General features: G+C 50.6%; 11 protein-coding genes across 11 annotated transcripts; 8 read left to right on the top strand and 3 right to left on the bottom strand.

Annotated features, from left to right (window-relative positions):
- Positions 1–1,038: 1,038 nt before the first annotated feature.
- N7532_011246 (bZIP transcription factor) lies at positions 1,039–1,746 on the top strand (the record flags this gene model as incomplete). The annotated part of the gene is made up of 1 exon (XM_056623737.1): positions 1,039–1,746. One exon carries the CDS (start codon positions 1,039–1,041, stop codon positions 1,744–1,746), a length of 708 nt encoding a protein of 235 aa, XP_056468725.1.
- Positions 1,747–3,256: 1,510 nt separating this feature from the next.
- Positions 3,257–4,464, top strand: N7532_011245 (2,3-butanediol dehydrogenase; the record flags this gene model as incomplete). Its single annotated transcript, XM_056623736.1, has 4 exons — positions 3,257–3,290; positions 3,418–3,666; positions 3,722–4,288; positions 4,337–4,464. 4 exons carry the CDS (start codon positions 3,257–3,259, stop codon positions 4,462–4,464), a joined length of 978 nt encoding a protein of 325 aa, XP_056468724.1.
- Positions 4,465–4,729: 265 nt separating this feature from the next.
- Positions 4,730–5,170, bottom strand: N7532_011244 (uncharacterized protein; the record flags this gene model as incomplete). The annotated part of the gene is made up of 1 exon (XM_056623735.1): positions 4,730–5,170. One exon carries the CDS (start codon positions 5,168–5,170, stop codon positions 4,730–4,732), a length of 441 nt encoding a protein of 146 aa, XP_056468723.1.
- Positions 5,171–6,122: 952 nt separating this feature from the next.
- N7532_011243 (ATP11 family protein) lies at positions 6,123–7,218 on the top strand (the record flags this gene model as incomplete). Its single annotated transcript, XM_056623734.1, has 2 exons — positions 6,123–6,298; positions 6,360–7,218. The coding sequence occupies 2 exons, from the start codon at positions 6,123–6,125 to the stop codon at positions 7,216–7,218; spliced, it is 1,035 nt and encodes a 344-aa protein (XP_056468722.1).
- Positions 7,219–7,998: 780 nt separating this feature from the next.
- On the bottom strand, positions 7,999–9,128 carry N7532_011242 (alpha/beta hydrolase; the record flags this gene model as incomplete). The annotated part of the gene is made up of 4 exons (XM_056623733.1): positions 7,999–8,158; positions 8,214–8,339; positions 8,404–8,916; positions 8,989–9,128. 4 exons carry the CDS (start codon positions 9,126–9,128, stop codon positions 7,999–8,001), a joined length of 939 nt encoding a protein of 312 aa, XP_056468721.1.
- A 327-nt stretch (positions 9,129–9,455) lies between these two features.
- Positions 9,456–10,394, top strand: pre3 (proteasome core particle subunit beta 1; the record flags this gene model as incomplete). The annotated part of the gene is made up of 5 exons (XM_056623732.1): positions 9,456–9,495; positions 9,550–9,595; positions 9,648–9,668; positions 9,737–10,012; positions 10,070–10,394. 5 exons carry the CDS (start codon positions 9,456–9,458, stop codon positions 10,392–10,394), a joined length of 708 nt encoding a protein of 235 aa, XP_056468720.1.
- A 1,305-nt stretch (positions 10,395–11,699) lies between these two features.
- N7532_011240 (putative cyclin-dependent protein kinase complex component) lies at positions 11,700–13,224 on the top strand (the record flags this gene model as incomplete). The annotated part of the gene is made up of 2 exons (XM_056623731.1): positions 11,700–12,872; positions 12,934–13,224. The coding sequence occupies 2 exons, from the start codon at positions 11,700–11,702 to the stop codon at positions 13,222–13,224; spliced, it is 1,464 nt and encodes a 487-aa protein (XP_056468719.1).
- A 1,531-nt stretch (positions 13,225–14,755) lies between these two features.
- N7532_011239 (uncharacterized protein) lies at positions 14,756–15,905 on the top strand (the record flags this gene model as incomplete). Its single annotated transcript, XM_056623730.1, has 2 exons — positions 14,756–15,045; positions 15,098–15,905. The coding sequence occupies 2 exons, from the start codon at positions 14,756–14,758 to the stop codon at positions 15,903–15,905; spliced, it is 1,098 nt and encodes a 365-aa protein (XP_056468718.1).
- Positions 15,906–16,219: 314 nt separating this feature from the next.
- N7532_011238 (uncharacterized protein) lies at positions 16,220–16,840 on the top strand (the record flags this gene model as incomplete). Its single annotated transcript, XM_056623729.1, has 1 exon — positions 16,220–16,840. One exon carries the CDS (start codon positions 16,220–16,222, stop codon positions 16,838–16,840), a length of 621 nt encoding a protein of 206 aa, XP_056468717.1.
- Positions 16,841–17,677: 837 nt separating this feature from the next.
- N7532_011237 (uncharacterized protein) lies at positions 17,678–18,172 on the top strand (the record flags this gene model as incomplete). The annotated part of the gene is made up of 1 exon (XM_056623728.1): positions 17,678–18,172. The coding sequence occupies one exon, from the start codon at positions 17,678–17,680 to the stop codon at positions 18,170–18,172; it is 495 nt and encodes a 164-aa protein (XP_056468716.1).
- Positions 18,173–20,956: 2,784 nt separating this feature from the next.
- On the bottom strand, positions 20,957–22,054 carry N7532_011236 (Ulp1 protease family protein; the record flags this gene model as incomplete). Its single annotated transcript, XM_056623727.1, has 7 exons — positions 20,957–21,017; positions 21,078–21,629; positions 21,700–21,719; positions 21,770–21,819; positions 21,872–21,886; positions 21,958–21,985; positions 22,052–22,054. 7 exons carry the CDS (start codon positions 22,052–22,054, stop codon positions 20,957–20,959), a joined length of 729 nt encoding a protein of 242 aa, XP_056468715.1.
- Between the last annotated feature and the right edge of the window lie 758 nt (positions 22,055–22,812).

Genomic DNA, 22,812 nt, shown 5'->3' with positions numbered 1-22,812 from the left:
GTTGCACCATTATGACATCAGTGACGACCGACCTGTTCTTTTGATTCGGATTTGGTCCATATGTGACGTTCAACTTTTGATATTTGACAAACTGATATTACGGCCATGAATTGAGAAGCTTCTGGAAACATTACATGCCATATGATTGTTAAATTCCATTATGAACCGTTTCGAAAATAAACTCTTATCTTCTAGATTACCCATAGTCGACATGGTCTTAATTATTTGAGCGTTATAATGGTCTTTTCGTTGTAACAATGGAGGGCTACCCTGCCGACAGATACAGCAAATGGACGTAGACGAAGTCATGCAGAAAAGTACCTCCTTGTCTCGATTTCGCCAAAAAGAAATAGCACGATCGGATACGAGCAATTCTGCATGGACAGAATGACAAGGTGGCTTTCTGCTAGATTTCTGCTCAATGTAGACCCCTGGCGACCGCAAGCTACAGGGAAATAATTTCTGATGATATCACTATCTCCCCGCACTCAAAACATGGTTGAACCCCTGTCCCAAATGACGGGACCCGGTGGTCTGTGTATTGTAAACGCCAGCTTGAACTTTACTAAAGGTCTCCACTGGCAGCTGACCCACTCTGGTACACTCGTTCGATGATGAACGGGATCTTCTGCCGTCTCCAAGAACAGTTATCCGATCACATCTGGAGCAGGTTTCAGCCTTCCTTCGGCAATCTGCTGCCCCCCTATGCCCCCATTTTGTCCATGATTTTCTATGTCACGTAATGTGTCATGCTTCCAGCCACGAGAAATTTGATCACCTCGCGTCTATTCCAAAATCACACCAAGCGGAGATTGGAACGTGTCTCAATAATTAGGGTTCTGAGCGCATCCATGCATGGTCATTTGAACTTATTATGTAATTAATTATCAGTAACCTAGCTATCTCTTTTTAAAGCTAGTCTTGCTCACCCCAAGACCTTTGATATATTTCATCTGAACATAAGTTCATCCCATGTCGAGAACTTTGGACTAATAATCTATCTTTCAATTTTATTTCGACCAGCCGCGGTGCCTCATCATGACTGCACTGATGGAGCCTTCAATGGCGAGTGCTCCATTTTTGGAAGCGCCATTGGACCCGACGCCAATATTGAAGAACCCTGCACCACAATATTTGAATCCCTTCGACGTTTCACGGAGCGGTCACTATTCATCAATCCCAAAATTCCAAGAAGAAAAATCACGAATCGAGACAAATCTACGACCGACTCGCTCGTATAAGCCTCAAAAACAACCCTGCAGAAGACCCTCCAAGTCAACAGCCTATATCTCACGCGAAAACCTGAGTCCCGACCGAGTGAAGCACCTCGAACGGAACCGTGCTGCAGCGAACAAATGTCGTCTGAAGAAAAAGCAAGAGCACAAAGAAATCCAAAACCATCTTGATGCTGAGACCGCTAAGCGGAAAACATTGCTGGCGGAAATCGGCGTGCTGAAAGAAGAGGTCTGGCAGCTCAAAAATCAGATGCTGCAACATGCTGCAAGCTGCGACGATCAAGATATCTACCAACAGCTGGCACAAATGACGCGGAGTAAGAGTGTTACGAGTCAAGCTGCAATCCACTGCCCATCACCGTCGTTTTCGGTTAGCACAATGTCTGATGGATCGATGGAGAGCGAAGGAAGTCGGAACGAGCCGAGCTCGTTTACAAACCCCCCATTCATCGCACCTCCAGAAAACTCTGAGAACCTAATTGATAGCTTTATCAACTTTCCTAACGTCTGAAAGACATTGCATGTGCTATAGTTGAGATTCTGGCGGCAATTTTCCGCGAGGAGTTTGGCGTGGGACAAGGACAAGCCTCGTTTCTTGTGGTGTCATCTCATCAAAGTAACACACATCAATAGATATAACTGAACCCTGAATCCCTTGTGTGTAGCTCAGGCTTCGGGTTTGGCCACTCTGTACGATGCTACGGCGCAAGGTTCTGGTGCGACTTGAGTCTCAAACGGATAGACAGAATCTCGAAGCTCATTACATCAAGTGCTCGTGAGATCGACATGAGCTTTTCTTTTGAAAATATTTCAGATTCCGGGATGTGACGTGTGTGTGCCCAGGCAGAGCACGAAACTTGGCTGGGGCAAGCCTCTGTCCACTCACGAGGAGGGTACAGTGAAGGAGCTTTGGAGAGAAGCTGAACAACGCAAGTGCCATGGAAACGCCCGTAATTTGTCTGTAATTTCGTCCCGAGAAACAGGCCAAGGTGATTGGCCGGCAGATTCACCCGACTAATGAATTAAGCAATGTGGGTCACCGAACCTGGTGGGGCATACTGTATGTACTGTACTTCTGCAGTCGCCGCGGATTCGGGTCGATCACGATACGGGCTAAGTATGGAGGTTACAGGAAAAAGGGTGCCGGGATATTTTCCAAGACGAACAGTATCTTCTTTGCTGAACTTCTCATGATCTGGTCACATTCCGCATAGAATTACGTCGTCGCAGGCCTCGCATATCATTCATGGGAGATCCTCGACGCCCTTTCAAACAATATTTCGTTTGACACGTAGTGAAGACTGTCAATTATCGGCCTCCAGGATCCTTTGTTCTGTTTCGCTCCACTTCAGAAAATTTATCGGAGCTCTGTTCGGGCTATGGCGTAATCAAATCCTGCTAAAAGACCCATCAACTGCGTATGTAGTACTATGTACGAGTAATAGTTGGCTCACTGAGTTGGCTTAGCAAGATATTCTTAACCGGTTTTCATCCCCACAGAACTTCCGGCTCGACGCATACCTTCATTTGTGAAGGATCATTTATCCGCAGACATGATACTACAGTAACTGAAGCCAAGAGTATTCTTCTAGATTTATACCAGCAAGTCTGCCTGCCTGGTACGGTGCAAACCTTCATGAGCCTTCGCTCCTTTCTTAGGAGTTTAGGAGTTCACTTTGACGTCAGCGGCTTTCTCCCTGAAGCTCGAGGGTAGACTTGTCATCTGAACACTTGCAAGATTGATCGTGATGTCAGCAAACTTCCAGGGTTTAAAATAACAACACGATCCATACATGAAGCAGATGCAAGAGAGACTTTCTACTAATTTCATACTTCGTTCGACAGCCTATAATTCCTCTAACAACAACGAAAATGACTGCAGTTCGCTTTCATGGACGCGGGGACATTCGGGTGGACGGGGTGAAAGAGCCGGCCTGTGGGAAGAACGAAGTCAAGGTAGTGCCACATTGACAGCTAATCCCAGGATTTATGATTGACACGATTTTATGAGTGATCCGAAGATGAGACCCGCTTATGTTGGAATCTGCGGAAGTGGTACGTGCTGGCCAAACATTCCTCTTACCCCCTCCACAACGCACTGACAGGTCCACTATCACGTTGAATATCATCATGACAGCACCTAAGAAATCTCTATGTCTGCAAAATGCTGACTTCAATACAGATATTCATGAATATATGTCGGGACCTATTCTGGTTTCCAAAAAAGCCTACTCTGCGAGTGGGAAACAAGCCCCCGTCACACTAGGCCACGAATTTAGTGGCATCATAGAAGAGGTCGGCGAGGACGTCAAGGGCCTTCTCAAGGGACAACGAGCAGTCGTCCGGCCAACAATCTTCGATGGAAAATGTCCTGCCTGCAAGAACGGAAACAGGCATTGCTGCGAAAATATCAGATTCATCGGCCTCAGTGGTATGATACTTCACAAAGCCTCTCATGAAGAATGGATGCACTGACTTTGCACCAGGATACGGTGGTGGTATGGCTCATTTTATCGTGGCACCGCCAGAGCACTTCTATCCCTTGCCAAATGATGTTTCGCTAGAAGCCGGTGCACTCGTGGAGCCACTGGCAGTGGCTTGGCATGCAGTCAATCTGTCTCCATTTAAAGCCAATGACACTGCACTCGTTCTGGGTGGAGGTCCTATTGGGATCGGTGTGATTCAAGTACTCAAGCTGCAGGGCGCGAGAAACATCATCCTTGTGGAGCTAATGGAGAATCGCAAGAAGCTTGCGGAAGAGCTTGGCGCTACCCACATCTTCGATCCTAGGGAATGCGATATTCCCACCGAAGTTTCGAAAGTAACAAAGAAAGTGGGCGCGGATGTTATATTTGACTCTGCTGGTGTCGAGAAAGCTCTGAATGGGATTATTCCAGCATGTCGTGTCCATGGGACAATCGTCAATATCGCAGTTTGGGAGGGCAAACCGTCGCTCGATGTCAATAATATGACATACAGCGAGATCAACTACATGGGGGCTGCACTATATGACGAGATGTCGTTTCTCAATGTGATTCAGGCATTGAGCTACGGTGAGTCGATCATTAGTTGTTCCCAGAATGTTTCTAACGGCTATTCAGGCCAGCTGAACACTGAGAAGATGATTACAGCGAGGATAAAGCTAGAGGACGCAGTGGAGAAGGGCTTACAGGAGTTAATTCATCATCGCGATCGCCACTGCAAGATTCTCATTGATGCGCAAACATGATTAGCAGACCAACTTTTTTTTTATTTATATATAGAGTAATATTTCCCGAGTCGACGAAATTAGTTTTGTTTGTGCGAGCGCACCGTTCTGGTTCGATGTGCTGATTTAAGCTTTTTCAATGAGGACAACGACTATCCCAGGTCATGACGAATTATTCATTGCTCGTACTCGACAATTCATACATCAGTATATACATAACAGGGTATTCGGTTCAACTGCAAAGAAAGCTATTTATTTATCATGACGTCGTACACGGGAAACTTCATTAACCGCCACAGCTCCGAGAGCTCCGGCACCGACTGTGCGGGCGAAATGCCCCCCACCCAGAGCTCACATCCTCCCCTTCCTTCTTGCGATATTTGTGTGCCAGTTCCGCTGCGGCGGCGGCTGCAATCGCACCCTCGGCTAGGTGCTCTTTGTGGTGGGGATCTTTGCCGTGGCTATCTCGGCGATGCCGGTCGTGATCGTGATCGTGGTGGCCATGGTGGCCATGATGGCCGTGATCATGATGATGGTGACGGCGGTCACGGTGGTCGTCGTAATTGTGATGCCTGTGGCCTCTCACTAGATCACGGCTGTGGCGAGGAGAATCATCTCGAATCGGTTCTTCGTAGTCGTAGCTAGGTGACCGTCGAGATGGCCGATACGATTCGGGAGGATAGTCATAGTATGACCGCGGAGGATAGCCGTGCGAGGGGTATGCCATAATGGAAGTGGACAGTGGTAATTAATTCAAGTCTTTAATGTGTTTACTTATTCGTCCCAGAGAAACGTATTTATGTGGATAGGGGTGATCATTGGGTCTAGTGATATCATTCGAACACCCGAGTTTTTCTTTGTCTACAACCATGTGAAGGAAAACTTCTGCGGGTCGACTAGAACTTGATGGAATCTTGCATTCTTATGGGGTAAAAAGAGGCCACCCAATATTGTAGCAACAAAGACGCGGGAAGTGGAGCCGGAGGTATATGCATGGTTCTTTGGCGAACCATGTCGTGCATTGTGCAGCCGTCCCAGCCTACTTGATGTCATACCCCAGCCTCGTGAGCTGCGCCAACGTGGGGTCTTCTTCTTGTTCTTTCATTGGGGTCTTGCCACCAGGGCGCAGTACATGCCGAGTCAATCGAATGCAGTGCACTGCACCAGGCTTGACGTGCCTGTCTATGAATCACGTGACCCAACTTGCCACGCACCACGTGATCAAATACTATACGGGGATTCATTTCCCAACTATGTTCTTTTTGGCCCTCTTTCCGTGGACAAAATAGAATGAGGCGTTCACATTTACGTGTACCGAGCTCTCCGCTCTCATGCGTATGAACAAGCACTTCGATATTCGAGCATTGTAGGTATGGACTGGAGACCAAGGCGTCGTGTACAAAGCGAAAATACGTTCGTCTACTGCCCGTTTAAATATTGATTAGGCATCGATGCGGGTAGTTTCGCTTATTTTGCGCCGCAGCTTCTGAATTCAGTGCCACTGAACTGCATGTAGGTAAGGTATCCCGGATGTAAGTTGATAAACGTGAGTGCTTTAGGAATCCTGAACACGATTATGTAATTAATGCTTACCTAACACTCCGCGGCCGCGATCCTCTTATCGCGGTATGCCGTGGATTTGATGGGGTCCGCAAACTACCAGCACACGCCTCGACGCAATGGCTTCATTCCGACTCCAGGGATTCCAATCCGTCCTCCGGGGCAAGTCGCACCTCCTGCGCAGCCCGCAGCGCCGATGGGCTCAGGTCCACGATGTGCGCTTCCTCGCCTCGCACCATGACCCCAAGTATGTGATGGACAAATATCGGTCGAAGCTCGACCAGAAGGCCAAGGAGTGAGTTTCCCAGCAAAAGCGACCACTATGCGCCTAAAACCTGACCTTATCTCGATCCTAGAGAGGGCCATGAGTCAGTCGAATCCCTGAAGGAGGCCTACAGCGACAAGATCCAAGATCTCCGCCGCAAAGCATCCACCGTCGCAACACCAGAGCCCAACACCGTGGTACCAGAAACCCCCAAAGCCTTCCACCCCCCTCCTCCTCCGCAAGACCAGTCTGCCACCGAGCACGCTGCCCGCAAAGTCTCCGGCAAGACCAGCCCCATCAAGCCGCTCAGCACCTTCCTCGACGTCGAGAAGTTCCGCGATCTTCCCCCAAAGGAAGTCGAAGCGCTCTGGCGTCTTCGCCACGCTAATAGCCCGACGTCCATCTGCGCCGTGATTCCTCTGGAGACATACCAGCGCATTGTCTCCGCCGCCAAACACAACCCGCAATTCGTCCTCCCTCTCCCCCGCCAGATCCCCACCGAAGAAGCGCAGGCCAAGGGAACCGATGAGACGCAGAGTGCCGCGGAGATGCACTTCCTCCAGTGGGCATTCCACCCTCCCGCCGAGGACTTTGTTGCTCCGCCCACTGCTTCTGGTGAGACGGTCAACAACCACACCTCCACAGTGATCTTTACGAACCTTGGCGCCTTCAAGATGCATGGTACGTATGCCCAGCCACACACGACTGTCACGCACTACCTGGACCTGGCGGATGAGAAGGGCCTGGTCCTCATGCTTGGACAGGTTGTGCCTGACCGTGGTGTCTCGACTTCCGAGGCTACTTGGCTGGTAAGCTGCGTGCAGCGATTCTATGATTTCGGTGGCCAGGCTAGTGGACGGAAGGGCGAGTTGGTGCGGATGTTTACCAAGGGTGATGTTGAGAACTTCAAGGTTGAGGAGCTCCTTGAGGAGAGTGAGCGGATCAACTAGATGTGATTCTTTCTTGGTCATCTAGATTCCCCGCTACATCGGCGATGATCTGTACAACATTTCTGTTTATTTTGCGGTTGGGTTGCCAACACTGATAGAGTTAGTTTGGCTTTACCTAATCTTGAACATGTGTATATTAACCATAGTCATGAGAATTGAGACGGAACTTTAGACTGGAAATTCGAAGATACTACGCAATCGGGATTGAAAATGTCGTGGTGGTGGCAGGCATTATACATGTCAAAATGAACCTCATTTGTAGAGCCAAGTTGATTCTGCTATGCCGACCATACCCTAAAGTCTAGGTCACAGGCAGATACGAATTCGCTTTCAATTAAGCATAATGTTGGCATTGAAATTAATTCCAGGGAGACATTCATATGTACAGCGAATGAGAACCCGAAATGGAGCAAGTAGAAATAAAAAGAACACATGCCCATGCAGCCATCAGCAAATAAAAGCATAATCGAACATCAGATGCCATCACAGAAGCAATAGAAAATAAACAGCACAAATTCAACGCCATGTAGTACAAATCCCATAAAATGACGCCGGAGATTTCACAAAACCGCCAAAGGTGGTAGTGGCATGGAGGGAAGGGCAATCTGCAGAACACAGATGCAGAAAATACAGAAGCATCCAGGGCCTTGGGTTACCGATGGAGACATTAAGGTGGAATAGCCTGGTAGCGTCTTTCAATCGTGAGAGGGTATCATTAGTGTGGGTCGTTGGAAGGATGAGAAGACATCGGGCCAAGCCGGTCCCTATTGGATAATGCAATCATTTTTCATCATCCATGACTTCTTCGGTGATGAAGGAGTGGATATGCTCGAAGTAGCCTGGTTCGGCTACGGAGTCGTTGTGTCCGCCGTTTGGCAGGGTGCGCCAGATCTTGCGCTCGGATTTACAGACGGAGAAGAGTTGGGTCATGTTTGTGGGCCTGGACGTGTCAGATTATAGCTGTCAAGCAAGGATATATGTGGTGCAAGACGTACGGCACAAGCTCATCTTTCAATCCGCTCAGGAAGAGGATGGGTACTTTGCTGATCTGAGGAAGGATTTCTTCGCTGTTCCAGTATTGGTGACATAGTCGGGCAAGATATCTCGCTGGAGGGAAAACACTAGATAGTAATAGGATGTTAGTGTCGGGTTATAATGCGGCCACCCTTGCTGCGCCAAACTCACCTAGGAATCAATTTCCGGATACTCAAAAAGGTGTTTTCGAGTATCAACCCGCTCACATCCTCCTGCTCCTGATTGGAAGCAACCAGGTTAATCGCAACCGCACCGCCCAAGCTCTGTCCGTAGACCACAATCTTGCCATCACTCGTCTCGGGTCTCTGTCGCAGATAATCCAATGCAGTCTGAGCGTCGATCTTCAGACCCGCTTCGTCAGGAGTTCCCGTCGAGAAGCCATATCCACGGTACTCCAACATGAAAACATTGCAATGAAGTGTATCCAGTACGGCCTTGGCAATTGGAACTCGGTGACCAATATTACCGGCGTTGCCGTGAAACATGAGAACAGTGAGGTTGCGCGCGCGGCGGCCCATAGGCGGACGAAGGAATAGGGCGTGAAGGGACTCGCCATCAGGTGTGGGGATCTGGAGGTCCTCGAAGTCCTTGATGCCGAAATCTCGGGGGTTAGGGACATTTGTCCGCGCATCGACGGGGACATTGCGGGGGTAGATCAATTCGCTGGGGGCCATTTGTTAGTCACGAGAGCTCTTGTTTTGACCCTATGAAAGCCGAGACGAAGGCAGGACTCACTTTTGCTTGAAGTAAAGCAGGCCACTGGCGACCACTGCGAGGCCAGAAGAGGCCAGAACCGGCAGACGAAGGAACTGCATGGTGTTGTTGGCCATGCCACTGATGCTCCACGATGGGGGCGGCGGAGGAGATTCGGACATGGCGATCGACCAAGCACGACAAACAGGATTCGTAACAATTTTTTGGGCGCGATTTGTTCGCCAAGAATTCAAGGTGGTAGCGAGGTGTTTCCAGGGCGAGTGGAAGCCAGCCACGCTCAGGAGAGGCCTGGGGGACTTGCGGGGGCTGGCGATTGCGACTATCGACGGGCCTGGCCTCACCGCCCGGACGCGTGGGAGCTTCTGCCTTTCGGGATGATCGCATCCTCCTTGCACTCCCAACTCACGCCTTACGCCGTCTCCCTTCGATTTCCATTGTTTCTGTCTTCGTTTTCGTCTCGCAAGCTCTAGATCACATATCCCGACACAATGGTCGCACCGCACGGCGTAACGGGGATGCTGGGTGAAGGTCCGTCGAGCTATCGTCATCATCCGTTGGAGCTGAAGCTAACCGGTCATCCAGATGGCATCCACGTTGACATGCAGCACCTGAAGAGTGGAGAGGTCAAGTAAGTCTGGCAGCTCTGGATTGCTTATTTTCAGTTGACTCGATGCTAACAGCCTTGTTCCTGTGCAGCCTGGGTACCTCGATGTGAGTCGAAGCTCGAAGCTATTGTTTCCATCACCGCTCAAACACTAACCCCCACCAGTATGGCCATCAACTTCAAGGACGGTGTTATTCTGGGCGCCGACAGCCGCACAACCACCGGTGCCTACATTGCCAACCGAGTCACGGACAAATTGACACAGGTGCACGACACTATCTGGTGCTGCCGATCTGGCTCGGCGGCGGACACCCAGGCCGTGGCGGACATTGTCTCCTACCACCTCAACATGTACGGCGTTACCAACAACGAGGCGCCCAGCACACAGGTGGCGGCGTCGCTCTTTCAGGAACTGTGCTATGAGAACAAGGAGATGCTGAGGTGGGTGTCTACCGTGCAGCGGGATCGGAGATATACCCTCTTCTAACAAAAGCTTAGTGCTGGAATCATCATTGCGGGATACGACCCGCGACACGGCGGTCAGGTGTTTTCGATACCGCTCGGAGGATCTCTACACAAGCAGTCGTTTGCGATTGGCGGCTCGGGCTCGACCTACATCTATGGTTATACCGATGCGCACTGGCGGGAGCAGATGACCGAGGAAGAGGGCATCGATTTCGTGCGGAACGCCCTGCAGGAGGCGATCAAGTGGGATGGTAGCTCCGGTGGTGTTATTCGACTGGTGGTGTTGACCAAGAAGGGTGCAGTGCGACACCTGTACCTGCCAGACAATGGCTACACCGGGCCCGGGGTGACAAATTAATAAGTTTGTACTAATAGCGTCTGGGAACTGCAATTGACATGGTTATGATCGTGCACTGCTGATCTTGTTCTTGCACTTGGCGACTGGGGAGCCCCCACGCGGAGACGGGCTGTCATGGCATAGCGTCCACTAGTGTCCGCTGGATTGGGCGGTTGGGTAGCAACTGGAATAGAATGGCACTGTAGAGACTATAGCCGGGTATCCATACTAGTTGTATCCAGTTGGAGATGATCGAGCTGCTGGTAATGTCCGGGACCCTGCATGTCTCATGGCTATAGTACTTTTGGGAAGGTGTTTACCTTAAGGTTGGCACATGGGACGGCTCCGTTGGATATAGCCTTAAAGTAATACTCTAACCTCATAATTCATCCATCGGGCATTCAACCCTAGCCCCTTTCTTCCTCAATAGTCAGAGTCAGGAGTAATCTCACCGGCTCCAGTTGGACCTCTCCCATCTATGCATATCTCGTCAAGCCTGGAATCACCGGTGGCACTGGCACCACGGGCGCGCATGACGGGCTGTCATTCGCTGGTAGTCTAAATCTCTCCATGGGGCTTACCGTACTTCCCCGATGATCGGTCACTTTGGGAGTATACATCCTACTAATCAGACGTCTCGAGGTGGGAGGAAAGGAGTCCCTGTAGAGTAGAACTGCGAGTACTATGGTGTCTCAGAATAGATCTGCCGGATGTGTACATGCTGCACATCACCACGCGCCGTATATCAACGTAGACAACCGCGCTCTTTCTTTTCTTTTTCCTGCCCATAGTGACTGTGACTGGTGTCGCCGTCAGAACAGGAATATCCCCTTTTTCTCCTATTTTGTGTTGTCTGTTGCCTGTTCTCCTATTCTGCCACCGTAACCCGGGACTCAGGTATACTAGGAGAGGGAACCTGTTCTCCCGTGGAACCACGTCTGGCTTCCTTCCTCCGCCTCCTCCGCGCTCACCACCACTCACCAATCCCCTCGCTGCCCTCGCCCATCTGCAATGGCTCGGTCCGACCAGTGATCGAATCCTTCCGGCAGTGCGCTGATCCGGTGCTGGTCCGGGACATTTCAGACGACGTGCGGCGGCCTTGCTGTTAGTGTCAACCTGCAACCTGGAAACGCCGGGCCCAGGTCTTCGTCATCGACAGGTAAACCCAGACCCCCCTCCTTTCGCGTCTTGCCTGCGCTCTCTCCGCATCTATTCACTTCGTCCAATGCCTCCGGCCGCTGTGGCGTCCCTCTCCATCCGCCTCTCGCTGACCGGTTTTCCCAGCAGCACGACCTGACTTCGGCAGTCCCAAGCAGCAATCGGGACATGGACGCCGTGATCGTCGACCACGTGCCGGAGCAGATCGATCGCAAGATGCTGGGCTTCAACCAGGACGTTTACTCGCGTCCGCAGCTCGAGGGCTCTAGAACGAGCTCCAGCAACACCACCCCCACCTCGACCGCCCCGCCAGCCGTAGGCTCTGCTCGCCTTCCGGCCAGCGACATCCCCGCCTACATCAATTCCCAGACCCCCTCGCATTCCTCGCACACCCCCGACGCTCCTCGCCCGCCGTCCATGACCTCCTCCTCTCACTATGGGATCCCACCCGACCATCCTGTCTACTCCCACCGACCAACGCCACAGCAGCCGCCATCCGGCCATGCCGCGGCCGACCCGACAAGTATGACCGGCCCTGCGCCCTCCGCTCAAGCATCGCCCGAGTCGCCGCGTTTGCAACCGACCTACCGATCGATGCAATCCGTCCCCGGCTCAGAAGTCAACTCGCCCAGCCGCATCCGAGTCCAAAGCCTGTCGCACATCCAGAGCCTGGCCAGTGAAGACTTCCTCGCTCACTCCAGGTCGCATATCCCAGGCCATGGAGCACATCCGCGCAAATTCGAGATCAGCTCGATGCCCGTCACTGATATCATTGAGATGGTCGCCGGTCTCCTCACCAAGATCACCACTACCAATGACAAACACCACGAGGACATCCATCGCCACATCCCGCCACCCGACGGTACCAGCAATCTGAGTCCACAAGCTACCAGCGTCCTCGCGTTCCACGGCAAGAATGTGCCGAGTATCTCCATCCTCAGTTACCTGACCCGCATCCACAAGTACTGCCCGACCACCTACGAGGTGTTTCTGAGCCTGCTGGTCTATTTCGACCGTATGACCGAGCTAGTCAACCGCGGCCAGTCACAAAGTCACTGGGATCCAGCCTCGATCGAGCCCTCTGAGGCCTCAGCGAGGCAACATCAGAGCAAGGAATCATCTATCGTAACCCCGCCGTCCTCGACGCGCATCACCGCGCAGGACCCCAAGAGTCCAAACTCCTCCATCTCACCGGGCCTCTACCCGCAAGGCGAAGAAGAGGCCCTCTCCCATTTCTTTGTCGTCGATAGCTTTAATATCCACCGACTGGTCATCGCGGGCGTGACCTGCGCGAGTAAATTCTTCTCAGATGTGTTCTACACCAATTCCCGATATGCAAAGGTGCGATTCCCGGTCCCATCTCCATGCGAGCGCATTCCAGTTTACTAATATCTCATTCCAGGTCGGCGGCCTCCCACTAGTCGAGCTAAACCACCTCGAACTACAATTCCTCCTCCTGAACGACTTCCGCCTCGCCGTCCCCGTCGAAGAACTCGAAGCCTACGGCACAATGCTCGTAGAGTTCTATGCGCGCGAAATCGTCGCGCAACAACAGCAAGAACGCGCGATGGCCGTGCCGAGGTCTGTCCACCCCTCTTCGGCTTCCTCCCATCCAGAAGGCATGTACATGCGCTCTGCACGCGACAAACGGCGAGAAGATCCGGGTCTCGGTCAAACACCCACTCCGCCATAGTGTGGCGCTCAGTATGGATGTTCTCAACTGGACCTGCTGAATCCGCATCACACCCATTTGCATACTTCAATCTTCCTCCCATGATACGCTGAGCGTCCAATTGAGCTACCACCCGTTGTTCTAGCGTCACATATCCGGCCCTCTCTCACCTGCCCATTACCATTACTTTCCTCCAGGCGCTGTTCTACTCGTCCTCATGAATTTGTATAGATTTCGACCTGTTGCTGCAGCCGCGGGTTATTCTTTTCTTCCTCCCCCCATTTTGTTCCGCTTCGTCTTTACTGTTTGCCTGCCGCTATTCCCCCTCTGCACTTTCCATACATCATATCTATGGGCTTTTCTCCGTGGGCTATTGTCGTCTGGACTTGTTTTTGTTTTTTTTTATGCTTCATGGTTTGGTGTTGGGGTGTTGCTTTTTCCCCTTTTTTTGCATTCGGGCTTGGTTCTAGGGAGAATATTAGTTCATTATTTGTATTTTCTCTTAAATTCCTCGGTCATTACTTCTTAAGGTGTTATTGTAGGTTTATACATTTGTGCATTCTGTGTGAACCCCGTGGGGTAGTCTGATCGTAGTAAATACACTAGTATAGGGTTCAAAGCTTTGACAACGGTTCATATCAAGCCGTTGACAGCATTGACAGCAGCTAGTGTGCGGGTCCCCGTCCTGGCCTGAGCTACGTTGGTATGAGCGATGTGGGTCGAGGTTGTACATTGCGGCTCGGAGCAATGTGAGCTACGTTCAAACTTGGTTATTGCTAGGTTATGAATACAATCTGGATTGTGTTCGATGCGTAATTCGATTTCGATTGTGCTTTTGCTAATATCATGAGTACCGATGCCGAATTGTCGGCTTCAACTTTTCCAAGCTCAATCTCTCAATTTACTGATTACGTCGAAGATCATTGTGCCAGTTATCAAATATGACTCCCTTTGTGTTAGTTTCTAACGTTGAATAGGAGCTTGAGATAGATAGTATTATATTTCGGATGTCTGTAGTGCTATGCAATTAACCTTGATTCGAATGGACATGGCTTGTCGAGGTTGACAAGTGGCTGTGGTTGAAGCAACCGGACGTGAAGCATCGGAGGTGGAATGCCACAATTCCAACCGTTGGGGCACAGCCACAGACACGGGAATTGTTCTGGATTAAAATTTTGGCAAGATTCTGGGCTGAGGCTTGGCACATTAAGAGGGCTTCTGGGTAAATTGCGGGACAATTTTGTTTAAATGTCGGTTGCTTCCCTTGAACTGCTGCTGAGCCGGCAACATGCCTGAGGATATTGGCAGCATTCCAAACTTAACTCGAATGCAAATCTTCCCCTTTAGCTCGCACTAACTCTGCATCCCTGGTAACCACAGATCGTCCATCTACTGCCTTTCTAGCTTAGGCTCTTTTGTTTTCTGGTCGTATATTAAGTAGAGGTGACCGGCATAATTTTCCGTGTAAGCTTTTTCTTCTCCTACTGTAATCAAGTCATTTTTCTATTTTTCTCATACCCGTAACTCATAACTCTTTCTTGAAGTCTGTAATATGCCTTCTCGCAAAGAGCTTCTGGCTCTCTATACTCTGCTGCTGCAGGTTGTGGCCCGCCCTGCCCCGGGTGATGGATGGGGATCCCCCGAGGATTATAGTCAAGGCGCCCTTGAGCTTCTCTACAGTGAAGTTTACTATCTTGCACCTACACAAGCTCCGGCAGATTCAACAGAGCAATATGGCGGCGGCGGTGGTGGAAAGGGAGGTCCCGGCGGACCTGGTGGTGAGCACGGTGGAGGAGATGGATCTGGATATCCCGGTCCTAGTGTGACTGTTACTCCCGACTGGTAAGCTCGCAAAGGTTCCCAATGTCGTTTGTTATTACTCACGCTGCGACAGCCCCGCTGCTCCTACAACTACCGTGACTATAACCACTGATGACAGTGAAAAAGGAGCTGCAACTGTTACAGTTACTTCTCCAGGGGAGACAGTCACCAGCACCATTACTTCTCCGGCCGAGACGATCACAGACACGATCAGCGACTGTACAGCAGCCACCACAGACAAGAGCTTTGTCAACACAGCCACCGAAACAGAAACCCTCACCTATACAATCAGCTCGTGCACAGCCACGACAACAGACTACGCGACTGTGACAGCCGACGGCTCGACAATCACCTCAACCGTAACCACAGCCGATCCCACTGAGACAGAAACGACAACCGTCACCCATGCCGCGGAGACCGTTACAGCCCCAGCCTCAACCGAGACCCAAACCCAGACAGTGACCGAAACAACCACCGACACCACTACCCTGACCGACCACCAGATCATCATCCAGACTGCCACGACCACTGAGACAAAGACTCTGGAGGTGACCTCGACCGTGACATCCGACGATTGCTCTGAGACTGGTACCAATGGCTCCGATAGCCTTGGCTATGGCTCCTGCTCTGACCCGACCATCAAATGGGAATATGGACTGGACGGCCGTACCGACTATTCCTATACGACCAACAACCAGAAGGACTTCTCCTTCGGCTCCTCGCCTACCATCGGTGCTCCGGACGATCTGATCTGCAACCGTCTCCGCAGCCCGTGCAATGCCCCCCAAGAGACTATTGACAAGTGCTACGAGACCAAGGATGCCGTTGCCAACCTGAGCGGCCAGGAAGCTGCTGATGTCTGGAACAGCATGATGACCTAAGTTGTTCTACTGTCGTTTTGACATTTGGCCCTGGGGGCTAACATGTATATGAGGAAAACTAAAGTTTTCTCTGCTGAATAAAAGCTTCGATACATAGATGGATATGACTACTATTAAAACAATAGAACTTGATACTTTATTTCTAACCTCAAAATTCCACGAGCATGCTATTATTATTCTTCCTGTTAAGGTTAGGGCTGACAATATTGAGTTTGGCCCCAATTGACTGTAACGTCCCTCCGCAGCCTTGCCTCGTCAGATCACGACCCTCCACAGTGTCCTCCTGACATCCCGAATTCCCGCCGATCTCAAATATGGATCCCGAATCCCGCGCCTCAAAATGCTACCTCTCGCCAATCAATCTCGACGACGCGGACGAATTCACCGAACTCCGTCGCCAACGCCTAATCTGCGGCTGGGAATCCGACCACCAAACATTAGAATCGTGGAAATCCAAACGCGACCTAAAGAAACTCTTTTGGATTACCGTCCCAGATCTCGGACCTGGGCTTCGGGCCGGCCATATATCCCTTGACAAATCCTCCGCCCTCCTTGAGCCTGGTTTTCTACGCAAAAATGAGATCGAATTATCCCTCAGTTCCTTCTTCATATTGCCTGAATACCGCGCCCTACGTCTTGGAAAACACGCTGTCATGCTTTTGGAGAAGCTTGCGACTACAGAGCCGTATGGGAGTCCGTGTTGTCGGTATCTTACGCTGACGGCTTTGAGTAAGAAGTATTTCTATGATGAGGAGTGGAGAGGAATGTGGGATAGAGTCGGGATGCAGATGCCGTCTTTTAGTATTCAGGAGTGGTATGAAAGGTTGGGATATGTTTCTTGGAAGGAGGAGCCCCTCTATGAAGAGAGGACGATGGATGGGGAGAAGATTGTGCTTTGGGAGGCTTTTATGAAGAAGGATCTTTGGGGTCTCTAATGGAGTATCCTTGTCTTAAGTATGAGAGTTTACGAAAGCCGGATCTGGATCTGATACCCCACGTGATGTGATATAAGAAATGCTGTAACACTTGACGAGTCGCAACGTGGGGGGTGCTTTCTCAGATGTCAAAATATATTACCGAATATTGATCGGCTGAATGGACACTGCGGTGAATTTCGGCCATAAGCTTGATCGCCAGTAAGCACGGGTTTAGGCGTCTGCACCGTATTTTCCATGAGACACAGCACGCAGATCTTGTTGCAAAATGGATAGCCCTGATTGTTGATTGTATGAGTAGTTTTGCCTGCTCCACTCGTTAGCACCGCGGGCGAAGGGGCCAAAAGGTGGATTCAGGCAACTGCAGCACTTCAGCTACAATAACCAGGCTTAGAAACAACATTGATTGTATATTTCTGTTGCAAAAGAGGTTCGGACTAGAAAAATATTGTCAGTTTCGGAAGACTGGTGGCCTCATTCCTTCAACATAATGGCGGGTCAATGAACTGCAAGGTATCCTGAAGTGTGGATTTCGCCCCCAGTCCAGAAGTCCATTGCAATGCTGACGATTCCCCACAATGCCAATGTCTTCTAAATAACCTCTTCTTTCATGATGTCATATAGTAAGCATGAAAAAGGGGAAAAGACTTGGCAACAGCGAAGAAGGAGTGCAGGATCCTTGGCCTCTATGTAACGGGAGTATGGAAGCCTTGGCATTGGCATCGCAGCGATGGCAAGCAGGTATAAAGATCAGCAAAAGGCATCTCAAGTAGAGCAACAAAACAACAAGCCTCTCAATTCAACAATCTCAAGCCCTCCTCATCCAAAACCGCAACGATGGCCCCTCTCCGCACCGCCCTTCTCTGCCTGATGGCGACCTCTGCCACTGTCTACGCAGAGCACCTGAAGGTCGTCTTCTCGGCCGGTGACTTCTCGACCATCTCTGGCCCTGCCGGTGGCAACACCAACGGTCACTACGGTGGTTTCGCCATCATCAACGATAACGGCGATGCGATCTACGACAACGGCTACCCCGACGACCACTCGCCCTGCTACAACACTGGCGACGGCCGCACATTCACCATCGAGGGTGACTGCTGGAGCACCCCCCGCACCTTCAAGTGCAAGGCTGATTTCGCGGGCCACCCTGAAACCTGTGAGGTCCTTGATGGCGATGGCAACAGCCTTGGCTCTGGCGAGGGTCAGACCGATACTACTTTCATCGGTATCTCCATTGGCCAGGACTCCAGCTGTGTCGTTGAGTTCGACTCTGACAGCGATGGCTGCCCTATTGACGACGGCAACGGTCCCCTTCACGTTACCTCCGGTTAAGGGCTTAACTCTTGAAGGACTTAGATTATGGGATGTTCATATACCTGTCTTGATGGCAGCAACTTGTTAGAGTACTAGACGAATGTTTTCCAAATTGAATCTGTTAAAGCGTACTCTTATATTTGAAGACCGTTTACTTGTTATATAGCTCAAATGTTGAATATCTTAGACCGAAAACTCAGACACTTGTTGTAGCATTAGTCCTAATCCAGTTATCGTTAATGGGAAACCGGAGATACTATTTTGTGAGCGAATAGACGAAAGCGATGGAAAAGAGGATACTGCGTACGTAAACAAAAGTAAACTTACAGAGTCGAGATTGCTCTTCTCCAATGCAAATTCGATGAACATCCTGGTTACCCTGGAATTTTCTCCACATTTGGATCCGCACCGTGAGAAACCAACATCTCCGAGATTGTAGGATGATCCGCCGACTTGAAGCGACCGCTGTCTCGGACTGCCAGGCCCGATTCCCGTTCGCTCCCATGTAAATTTGGCCTGCGATGGAAGATTCTCGTAGTATTGTTGAAGCTTTTTTCAAGTCATCTAAGACATTGTGGCAGCTCTGTAGCTCCTTGTTCAAGGCTGGAAAGTATTTGTCGTATTTTTGAACCCTAGATATTTCGCGACCACAATTCAGAGAAAGGGAATAAGTTGATTCAGCTCATGTTGGACTTGAGCGACCATGTCTAGGTAAGACGACGCCATGAAGGACGCGTTTACTTCGTCGATCAGGGAGTGGGTCGTCGTATGGCTGCGCGCAGGTAGTATCATCACGAGGACGTACTGATGTTTGCGTATGTCTCTGGTGGCCGAAAGTCTTCTAAAGACCGCTCCGCCGCTGAGTCTGGTTTGTCGTGCGCCCCTCGTGTGTGCTTATATGGGTTGTTCTCGGGGATGTAACCCTTGGAAGCCATGGCGACACTGCGTGCTTCTCAGCCGCGGTCGAGTGTTCATGGGCACAAAGGTGAGGTTCCCAAGATGTTTCAGTCCATGTCACCAGGGAAATCAAGTAAATATTCACCTCAATTCGACACCTAGAGCGCCTCACAGCCAGGTTCCTGCAAAGCCACAACTGACTCGCGACGGAAGCTGCTGGGGCTGGATGCAGAGCCAAGAAGCTGTACTATCTAACTCAGCGCCTAAATAGCACACTTCGCCTATCATCGTTCTCGGCCGGCATAGCCCCTCTGGGGGCCCCCAAATTCGAAGCAGTTGATGATTCGCTGCAGATGTTATAAATGACGGGCATGAGTCTCAAACCCAACTTAGTCCTTGCCAATAACTCTCCAAATGGACGACCTATACTCAACTAAAGGAGACTACGGTCTAAAGTACCTCGCCGAACCCGCCAACCCAACGGTGGAGTACGCAGCAAGATACCCCACATTCCTACTTGCTTGAGCCCGAGGTTAATTAATCTTGTTGTTAGCATCGTATTCGTCCACGGCTTGACAGGAAACCGAGAAACAAAATGGACCTGGGTCACACAAGGAGACCCAGTTCTGGCCGCAGGCCTTTCTACTGGATGACCTGCCCAACGCACGGATTATGACATACGGCTACGACGCAGATATCGTGCATGCGCTCCATGTTACTTACTGGCTCGAATACATTGCGCGATCATGGGAAGGCGTTTGCGAATGAGCTTGCGATGAGGCGGAAGAGGACTAAAGCAGTACCTCCTCCCCCCCCCCCCCCCCCCCCCCAATGCAACAACAACTTCAGAGACGCAGGCTGACGAAATTTCTCAAAGGAACACCGCCCTCTAATATTCGTCGCGCACAGCTTGGGAGGTCTCGTCACCGAGCAAACCCTCCTCATATGCCGCGGCGAAGCCCAACCATACTTCAAAAGCATGCTCGCAAGCACCATCGGCATCCTATTTCTCGGGACACCGCACGCCGGATCAGGCAAAGCAGATTTAATAAAGCCGCTCACCAGCATTGCGAGAGTTCTACGGACTTCGAACAGCGAGATCGTCGCTGTTGTGAAACCCGGCTCGGAAATGCAGGTTAATCTGCACCAAGAGTTTCATATGATGCTTGAGGATCATAGACGGAATCAGGGGAGGCTTATTGAGATATTTTGTTTTTATGAAGAGTTGGAGTTTGAAGGGATTGGCAAGGCTGGTTGTCTCTGATTTTATTTTGGTGTTTACAGTTGCTGACACTTTCAGATCGTGCCGAATCAATCGGCTATCCTGAATAACAATGGCAGTCGAAGTATTCACGGCAACCATATGCAAATTACTCGATTTAGCAGCAAATTTGATCAAGGATATGTGGTCATGAGTGATTAGCTACGGACATGGGCCGACGCAATCGAGTCTCAACCTGTGCCTGAACAAGTCGCTCCTGCTTCGGCTTCAGCCCGCAATCCACAACATGCTATTGAATCTGGTGGTGGACCGATCTTCCTAGGCAATGCGACTACAGGACGGGATTTTAAGATCAATACGAATTCATTCTATCGTTAGATCAATTATCCCGGAGGATAATGTATACCAACTAGAAATTAGTGTTGGGGTGATGTTGGTGAGATATATCAGCCACGTGGCACGAGCTTTTCTGAATGCGAGGTTGCAAGACAGAAGGAGCATACCAAATCCATTACTATCAAGATCAACAGATGCAACGCTGTAACAACAAGAATCAACTCTCTGTCCAGTACTCAAAAAATTCGACGAATGAACCAGAAAAGTAGGAAAGGACATGAAAAAAGTAAGCATGTATGCGTGAAAAGAACAACGCAACGGACATGTCTCGTCAAAACATAAACAGGCTATTCAATGCGTGGCGGGCTCCGTGATTTCTTCCCCATCGGACTGCGACTGAGGCTCGCCCTGAACGCATATCATATATTAGTAAATACAAAGAAACGAGTATAACGGGACATGACTTACGATCGTCGACGTTCGCCCTCCTTCCGGAATCCCTCAATGATCTTAGCCATTTCCTTTCGAGAATGACTAGCATCAACCCTTTGTCCTCCGAGACTCATACTGACCTTCTCGTGTGCACTTGCTCGAAGAAGACGCTTCTCGAGCAAATGGCGCATATTCACACAGACGAAAACACCACAGTCGCTGCCGCCGTCTTGTTGCGGGGAATCGTTCAAATGCATAAAGCGGATTGGCATGTTCAGTAGAACCCCAAATTTGTGCGTCACGGTATGCGCTTCCCAGACATTTCCTTGGTATAGGGAGTCGTAGTGGAATGCGATGCGGTCGACGATAGAAATCAGGAGTAGAGACCAGTGGGTACCTCCTTCGGCTTGTGTGACGTTTCGACAGTCATTTATCGGGAGGAAAACGTGGGTCACGCCGGAGAAATTTGGGAGCGCTTCTTTTAGGGTGAGGGGGTTGGGAGTTTGGAGGATCATGAAGGACATGCTGGGGCGAAGGAGGACGATGTTGGAGGATTTCTGTTTGGCGAGAACTTCGTGCTCGAGGTATCTGGGAAGCTGCGGTCAGCATTTCGTCCGGGAAATCTGCAATTGAATTCGTCTGAGTGCGTGGGACTTACTCCTCCCAGAACGAGATGATCTGTGATTGATTAGCGTTTGTCTAGCCAAGATTCCAGTTGCTTAACCCACATTATCCGTTAGCCAGTCATTTTTCAGTGTTTGCATATCTCCTCGGGTCACTGTTGAAATGTAAGCTTTTGCAAGGCCCGATTGGAAACGATTAGATCATACGTCGAACGTCGTAGTCTGTGATCAAGCAAAGGTGTTAATATAGATTCCGATATGGCGAACATTGTAAATTGCACGGCGCGACTTACAGCTCAAGAAAGCATCATCCGGTGTCAACTTCGAGGATTTAGTAAGGCGACAAAAACCCGGGCGAGAAAATATGGCTTTGAATGAACGACTTACCATGTCGCTGAACCTCCCCCGCATCCTCTTATGCAACTTATTCAATCCTCCATCCAACATTTTACCGCGCTCTCAAAAAACACAGACAGACCGGAAGGAAAATGCGACCAAAATGACCTCGAGAAAGGAACAGAAAAGAGGTGATCGCCACAAAGTCGACTCGTGCCGCGCCACAGCTAAAGAACGCGCAAGACGCAGGTCCCGTTTCTGTGGAAGTCAACTACAAAGAATTCCGTTCAACGGGGCGCCGCGCAATCGACAAGCTGGGCGAAAAGCAAAGTCTGTATGAAACCGAAAATAGCCCAGGCAACGTCGATATTCACGACCGAAATAGAAAGTGGCAAGACAGCGCCGGAAGACGGCAATTGCGCGGGTCGTAGAAAGATCCCCAGTCTTGATTCTGCAGCGAGTGGGGACCGAGGCGGACGGGGCTCCGGATTGGACGGACACCGGGGATTTCGGAGATGGAGGCCGTCAGCCTTACGGGTGGCAGGGGAGGAGCTTGTCTGTCGGACGTCGAGGGGTAAACTCGGCAAGTGTCGAGGGTCGGACGAGAGGGGGAGGTGGTTCGGATGAGCGATCACAGAGTCCGGAATTGGGGTTTCCTTTGTATTAGCGATTCGGGCTCGGGCTGGTGTTCGGAAGTGCTGGGGTGGTCGCAAGGGGGTAATCGGTGGCCGCGCGGTCTGGTCCGACCGAGGTTAAATGCGTGGAATGCAATGCGGGTCAAGGGAGAGGCATCCGTACAGGTTATCGCGGTT

This window comes from Penicillium argentinense, assembly GCF_028826775.1.
Source record: "Penicillium argentinense strain IBT 30761 chromosome Unknown utg000011l_segment0_segment0, whole genome shotgun sequence".
Lineage (NCBI taxonomy): Eukaryota > Fungi > Ascomycota > Eurotiomycetes > Eurotiales > Aspergillaceae > Penicillium > Penicillium argentinense.
This window is presented reverse-complemented; position numbering and strand designations above follow the sequence as displayed.